Below are 7,191 nucleotides of genomic sequence, written 5' to 3' on the forward strand. Positions count from 1 at the left end.
ATTTAATAATTTTTTGTTATGCGAGATTAGGTTAGATTAGGTTAATTAAAAATATATGAATCTTATAAAATGCATGTAAAATATGTATAAATATATAAATGTTATTTAAATTATCTCTATTACTTATTTTAGAGATATTAGCATAAATGTAATTTACCATATATTTTTAGGAGAATTTACGTAAGTGTAATACAATAGCAAAATATTTTTAGAGAAATTTAAATATTTTAGGGGAGTTTAAATTTGCTTGTTTAAACGCTTTGTTTGAAAAATATTGTTTATATAAGTGCTGCGCATAAAAAACTTATACATCATATTATCTTTGATCATAAATATATTTTTAACATTTAAAAATGATCCAAATTATTTTAATAATAATAACATTCAATATTTTTGCCTGCTGATTTTTTTTTTTTATATATAATATATACGATAAAAACATAATTATGTAAACACAACCATCACGTAAAAATATAATATATAAGGAGACTATTAATTTGTTTAGTATACCTAATAGCTGTTTTATTACATATTTTTCTCTTTATTTGTAATTTAAGTAAATATAATATATTACTTATAGGAAAATTAATGTTGTACGACAGGCGCGTCGTATACAACACACGGGGAAAGTTTCCCGTGCACCCATAAGCGATTGTACGAAATTTCATGTTAGATACACACTATTCATTATTCGTAACTATAATATATATAATATGATGTGTGGAATACGAAAATTAGTTTATAACCTGTGTTTCATAAAAGCGATGGAATGATGTTATACCTCAAAACAGTTTTTCTTTCTAAATCTAACATATACTCTTGGTATCATAATAATATAAATAGATTATACAATTTGATTAAAAGTTACTTAACACTGACTGAGAAAACAATATTTATATGATTAGATTTTCTCTTATATTATATAGTTTTAGCTTGATATCTGATGGGATTTATAAATTAATAACAACAAACGAAGAACACACATAGCACGTATTAGTATACTACATAGGTTATATACAACGTACTATGATACATTATATATTATTATTTTATTATACACTATACATATTTAATTATTTGCAGTATATCTTATTTAATGTATTATAGACACGTTAAAAACAATTTTTCAAGGTTATAACTATTACCTATATACCAATAAAATATTATACATAATGTACAACTCAAATTTAAAATTATGTGTTATGATTAAATAAAGTTTATTTATTGTTATTTTTTAATTAGGTAGGCATATTGGTTTAATAAAAGTTGTGTCGAAATATGAATAGTTCGTTCAATGGATAACATAATTATTGTTGCGTCCTGTTTACAACGTCGATTCATATATCAACGCAGAAATGAAATACGAGTAGGTACTTGATATATTAAGAGCTGTGGCGTGGCCAGGGGGGTGGTTTTGGATGTTAAATCCCTCCCCTCCCTCGGCCGTATTTATATCAAAAATATAATGTTTATAATATAGGAATACAATCATTTGGTCGTGGTAAAATGTATTCTGTTATGCCGTATTCACACACTACCACGGTTTAAGATAAACTTTATCTTAAACATAATATGTTATTAAACACTATTGTTATTGTATAATAATTTTTATTTTATTTATTTATTTTTTTTTTGTTTAATATATTTATAAAAAAAGGAAAAAAATTATATTATCATCATCATTATTATTATTATTATTACTATTATTTAAATAAATACTTAAAAGTTAATCGTAATATTATAATTTATTTAAACAATTTATGAGTACATTTCAGGGAGTGTGAAATCCTTCACTAGTTACATTTTATTACAAAAAAAACCCCCCCTAAAAAAAATCCTGGCTACGCCACTGATTAAGAGTATAGAAAATTTTCATTTAATTTAACTTAGATATAAAAATACAATATTGCAAATATAAAATGTTTGGTAAGCTGTGATGCGGTGTTATGACCTGCCTTTATAAGCGTCTCGAATATCCCTAACCGTCAGCAGAGCTCTTGCTTAGGTCTTTCGCATATAAATGGTTAGTTCATGACAAAGAAATCCGATTTTAGTGGTGGCAACTTTCAATGACAGGAGGGTTCTCGCATTTTGATTATTATCTTGTCGACTCTTACACTCAGAATTTCAATTTTTCCTAGAAGTGAGCGACGTGTGATCATACCTGAATTGTCTTAATTAAATAATACAATAATGCTCACATGTGATAGAGATAGTGCACTATTTGCCCTAACCTCACATTAGTTATATTGTCTTGTTTAATTAACTAATCGGAGCATGTGCCGTCACACCGTATAATATATATGTCTTAAAATATACTAAATATTACATGGTCCGTAACATTATTATGGATTCGAATTATTCTGAAAAATTACAATATATACTCTTAGGTATATGCTTACAGATTCGTAAAAAGTACAGTGTTTGTTATTGAAAACTCAACCGTCATTCCGTATATTTAGTGGTAAATATAATTTTATACTGCAAAAATTACGTAAATAGGATGCTTAAAACGATACAGATCAACATTAAACAAATATTTAATAACATAATATTATTACATGAAATATCTGATATCAAAAAACTAAAGAAACGGTTAAACATTTATTATAAATATATAATAAAATATTATACAATAGATTTTAATGTAGCTAATACATAATATTTATACTTTTAAAGTATAAAATAAGGGTTGTGCTAGTGCACCAATAGAATTAAAAGATGAATCTCGAGGCGTGGTGCATTAATGCGCTGGCGCACAATCACCATGGCAACAGAAGGGACAATTACTGATAACCAACTACGGACGACGTCCGTGGGAAACGCCACGCGTGAAGACCAATCACAGACGGTATTTAGCGTGGTCTTATACGTACCAACTAATCACAAACGCGATCCTGTGTATTGTGTTATTGATGCTATGATGGGGATTGGGGACCATGCATAAACCATGAATGCGTTTAAGTGTTATTATAAATATTATATAGGTAAATAGATTTATAGATTATAGGTAGGTACTCATTTATGTTTTTAAATTAATTTAGTTTATTTAAATATTAAATTATAATATTGATGTTTTAATGTGGAAATAATAAATCACCATAACGAGATAGTTTGATATGATATAGAAAGCCAAACTTTATATATACTATAATTAAAAATAAGAAACTATTGTATTAATGAATTAAGTATTTATTATTGTTGTGTAGGAATTATTAATAATAAACTGATTATATATTTGTGATACTGCATGATATAATATCAGATTTAATATGTGGTGAATATAATATGTTCATAACCCCTATAACAGCTAATGGCTCTAGTCGCCAAAGCTTAAGTTCAATAAAAAAAAAAAAAAAATGAATCAAACAAATTCAAGTACGTATAATAATAGCATATTGTATATTATAGTTAAAAAGTACAAAAATACTTATTTTATCTATAAAACATTAGTATCAAGGTATTTATTTCATACAAATAAAAATATATAATGTAAAAATCGGTAAAGTCACTCTTCTATATAGAAGGTTTCAAGTGTAGATACCTCGTGATTGAGATCATTTTAATAATGGATGTAATAAATTTGAATTTAATAATATATCGTAGTGTTCTTTCGAAAAATAATAATTATGAGTAGAAACCTACCTTTATTTCAATGAATATTTTTTAATTTATTTAAATTACTTTATAAGTTATTTATTTTTCTATTATTACCTATGGTATGTTGAATTAATTTTTCATTACATAGTAATATAACTGTTTGATGACGTCAAAAAGACATTATAATGGCAAAAAGTAAAATGTTATAAAATTACATTTAAAGTTATTTGTAAAATAAGAATTTATTTCAAATTTTTTGTTGATTCAATAATTTACATGTTTTTTATTATTTTATTTGGATAGATAATGAACTATATTATCTAATACAACATTTTTTTTTTTAATTGGCTTGGAAGTGGTTAAAACTATCAAGTATTATAAAATTCGCAGGCATATTATTTTATAAAGAGTCTACCATTTTTAATAAACTTATATTTAAATGTTATTTAATTAACTCAAGTTATGAAAAAATATGGTAAATATGTACTTGGTATCACTTTTTTTTTAATATAAAGACGTATTAGATCTTTTATGATAGGTAAAGGTTTCAAAGATAAGTTATCTATTAGAATATTTCCTCCGCTTATGAGTTTTCTAGAGGGGTGACTACGAGTTGGTTCCCAATTGTCGAATTAGTTCCCCAGTTGTCTACAGATAACATACGAATTGGTTCCAGCAAGCTTTCATGATAATACAATCTTGTCAAATTATTTTTTTTAAGTTATTAGAATATTTTCAGTCAGCAACAATGTCCTTTCTATTTTACACTGAATTAGGGCTGTCTAGAATTATTATAAATATTTGAAATATTTCATACTTCAAACACTACCTAGAATACCTAAGTATGGTTAAAAATGTTGATCAGTATAAAAATAATTTATACATATTATATACGCTACATACATATTGGTCAATAAAAAATATTTTGTAAATGAAACTAAAGATTTAGTATGGTATGAATTTACAACATACATTTTTAACGAATTGTAAGTTCAAAAGTTGGCAGTTTTGCAGACGTGTGAATAGGTTAGTTGTCATAAGGATAACGTTAACGATAAACAAACATAATCAATTTACTATAGATATAAAATAATATTTATAAACTTTCCCAGACATCGTACAACTTATTAAAATATTATAAGATTATCGAGAGATTTGTCCGTATTAGTATATCACTATATCAGTTATCTAAATACTTATAACTTTTAAGTAATCTTATTTGGGAACCATTTTGAACAGTTGTATTATTGAACGTAATTTTATCGGAAACCAATTCATACACTTTATTTGACCAGGAAACCAATCTCGCATTGACCCCTGAAGGTAAGAACTTCTTTCTAATATCAGTAGATTTTTATTTTATAAAATAATCATATAATTGTAAAATATGCAACTAACTATATAGAGGTATAATATTTTCTAAATTAAAAACATTGATTTAAGTCAATTTAACGTTCATTCATGGTATAGTTTTTTTTATTTCATAGCTAAAGATTTTTTTTTTTTTTTTTTTTTTTTAAAAAAAAAAAAAACCCTCGGCAGCAAGGCCCATGGGGAAAAAAAAAATAAAAAAAAATTTTTTAAAATTTTTATATTAGAAAAAAAAAAAAAAAAAAAAAAAAAAAAAAGACAAAAAAAGACAAAGAATAAAAATAATTATTTAATGTATAGGTATGGTTATTAGATGAGTTTGAGCAAACCAGACTGTTGAAGGAAGGCTATTATATTGGAGACTGGTAGGTTAGGTCCGAGGCTTTCAAATATGTCTTCCGGAAGATGGTTGAGTTCCCTTGCATCGCGGTAGATGTTGCACTCGGTCATGATGTGTTTAATCGATAAATTTACACCACAGGATGGGCATATAGGGGGTTCCTCACGAGACATTAAGTACCCGTGGGTGAGTTTGGTGTGACCTATTCGGAGTCTGTTAATACAGGTTTCTATTTTGCGATTTGAGTGATTGTTTGGCCAATGTAGGGTTGATCGCTTTATTTCATTGAGTTTTGTTCTTTGTGTGGACCAGAGGTTTTGCCAGGATTTTGCTGATATGAGTTTTATTGTGCGTATAGCATCATGGGCAGAAATGTTTGCGATAATGCTGTTGGGGGTATTTACTGCTGTTTTTTTCGCGAGCGTGTCAGCTTTTTCGTTTCCTTCTATTGATGAGTGTCCTGGAATCCACATTATTTTTACTACATTTCCTTTGGCTTGGTGGGCAGATATAGCGAGCTGAATCTTCTTTGATATGTCATTAGGTTTGAGAGTGTTGGCAATACTTATTATAGAGCTTAGGGAGTCGCTTAGGATGACAAAGTTATTGTTTTGTTTATCAAGTGAATATTCGAGGGCTTTAAGAATAGCAATTGCTTCAGCGGTGTATATGGAGCATTCTACTGAAAGTTTATATGTTATTTCTTCTACGTCATTATATATGATAGCGATTCCCACGTTGCTTTCGGTTTTGGATGCGTCAGTGTAGATTTTTATAAAATTGGAATACTGATCTAAAATGTTTTTGAATTCTTGAATGTAAATGTGTGAACTGGTTGTGTTTTTAGACAGACTGGTAATACTTGTGTCTATCATATTAGAGATCGAGGTCCATGGAGGAAAGAAAGGCGTTTGGGAGATAATAATGTTTTCGAGGTTCAGATTATTTTCGTTAACAATTGCTTGTATGGAAGGGCATGAATGTACAGTTGATACCATATTGTTTTTAGCAAGTTTTATGGCAAGCATCATGACGTTTTCCTGGCGTTTAATATGCAGGGGCATCACATTGGATATGTTAAGTAGGCTTGTAATGGGACTGGACCGAAAGGCCCCAGTTGCCAGTCTTGCTGCTGCATTATGGATTGTGTCTAATATTTTTAACGCATTTTTGTTACCGTTTATAAACAGTAACGAATTGTATTCAAGTTTGGATAAAATTAGTGATTTATGTATAGTTGTTAACGTGGAAAAGGAGGCTCCCCAACTGGTATGAGCTAGCATTTTCATTATGTTAATACTTGATGCGCAATTTTTTTTAATATTTTTAATGTGTGGGATCCACGAGTTTTTTGAGTCAAAAATTATTCCAAGGACTTTAGCAGTGTTTTGGTTAGGAATTTGATTACTGTTCATGGTGAGATTTAATTTCTTTTCTTTTTTTTTTTCGTGTAAATGTTATGCATTGGGATTTGCCTGCAGAAAATTTGAAACCAGATTTTTGGGACCATTTGTGAAGGTCGTTTAATGATTTTTGCAATAGTGACTGCACGGTAAAAAGTTCATTACTACGACAAAAAATATTAAAGTCGTCAGCATACAGTGTATACTTAACGGGATTAGTTATTGATTCTGTAATGTCGTTAATAGAGATGAGAAAAAGCGTAACCGACAAAGTTGACCCCTGAGGAACTCCGTTTTGTTGATCAAACGACTCAGACAGAACATTGTTAACTTTGACTTGAAAGGTTCTGTTGGAGAGGAAATTTGTGATAAACTTAATCATGTTTCCTTGGCAAAGGATCTTAATAGAAATATGATATGAGGTCTCCAGGCAGTATCGTAAGCTTTTTCTATGTCGAGACTCACCATTCCGAGGAA

The 7,191-nt window shown here is 28.2% G+C and overlaps 1 protein-coding gene across 1 annotated transcript; it reads right to left on the minus strand.

Annotated features, from left to right (window-relative positions):
* Nucleotides 1–5,280: 5,280 nt before the first annotated feature.
* Nucleotides 5,281–6,339, minus strand: LOC112603670. Its single transcript, XM_025352359.1, has one exon. The coding sequence runs from the start codon at nucleotides 6,337–6,339 to the stop codon at nucleotides 5,281–5,283; it is 1,059 nt and encodes a 352-aa protein (XP_025208144.1).
* Between the last annotated feature and the right edge of the window lie 852 nt (nucleotides 6,340–7,191).

The sequence above is a fragment of the Melanaphis sacchari genome, unplaced genomic scaffold (assembly GCF_002803265.2).
Source record: "Melanaphis sacchari strain LSU unplaced genomic scaffold, SCAv2.0 Contig10_pilon_pilon, whole genome shotgun sequence".
Taxonomy (NCBI): Eukaryota; Metazoa; Arthropoda; class Insecta; order Hemiptera; family Aphididae; genus Melanaphis; species Melanaphis sacchari.

What these genes read in the sequence shown, in the direction of transcription:
- LOC112603670 (XM_025352359.1), bottom strand. Translation starts at nt 6,339, where the DNA reads ATGCTTGCCATAAAACTTGCTAAAAACAATATGGTATCAACTGTACAT.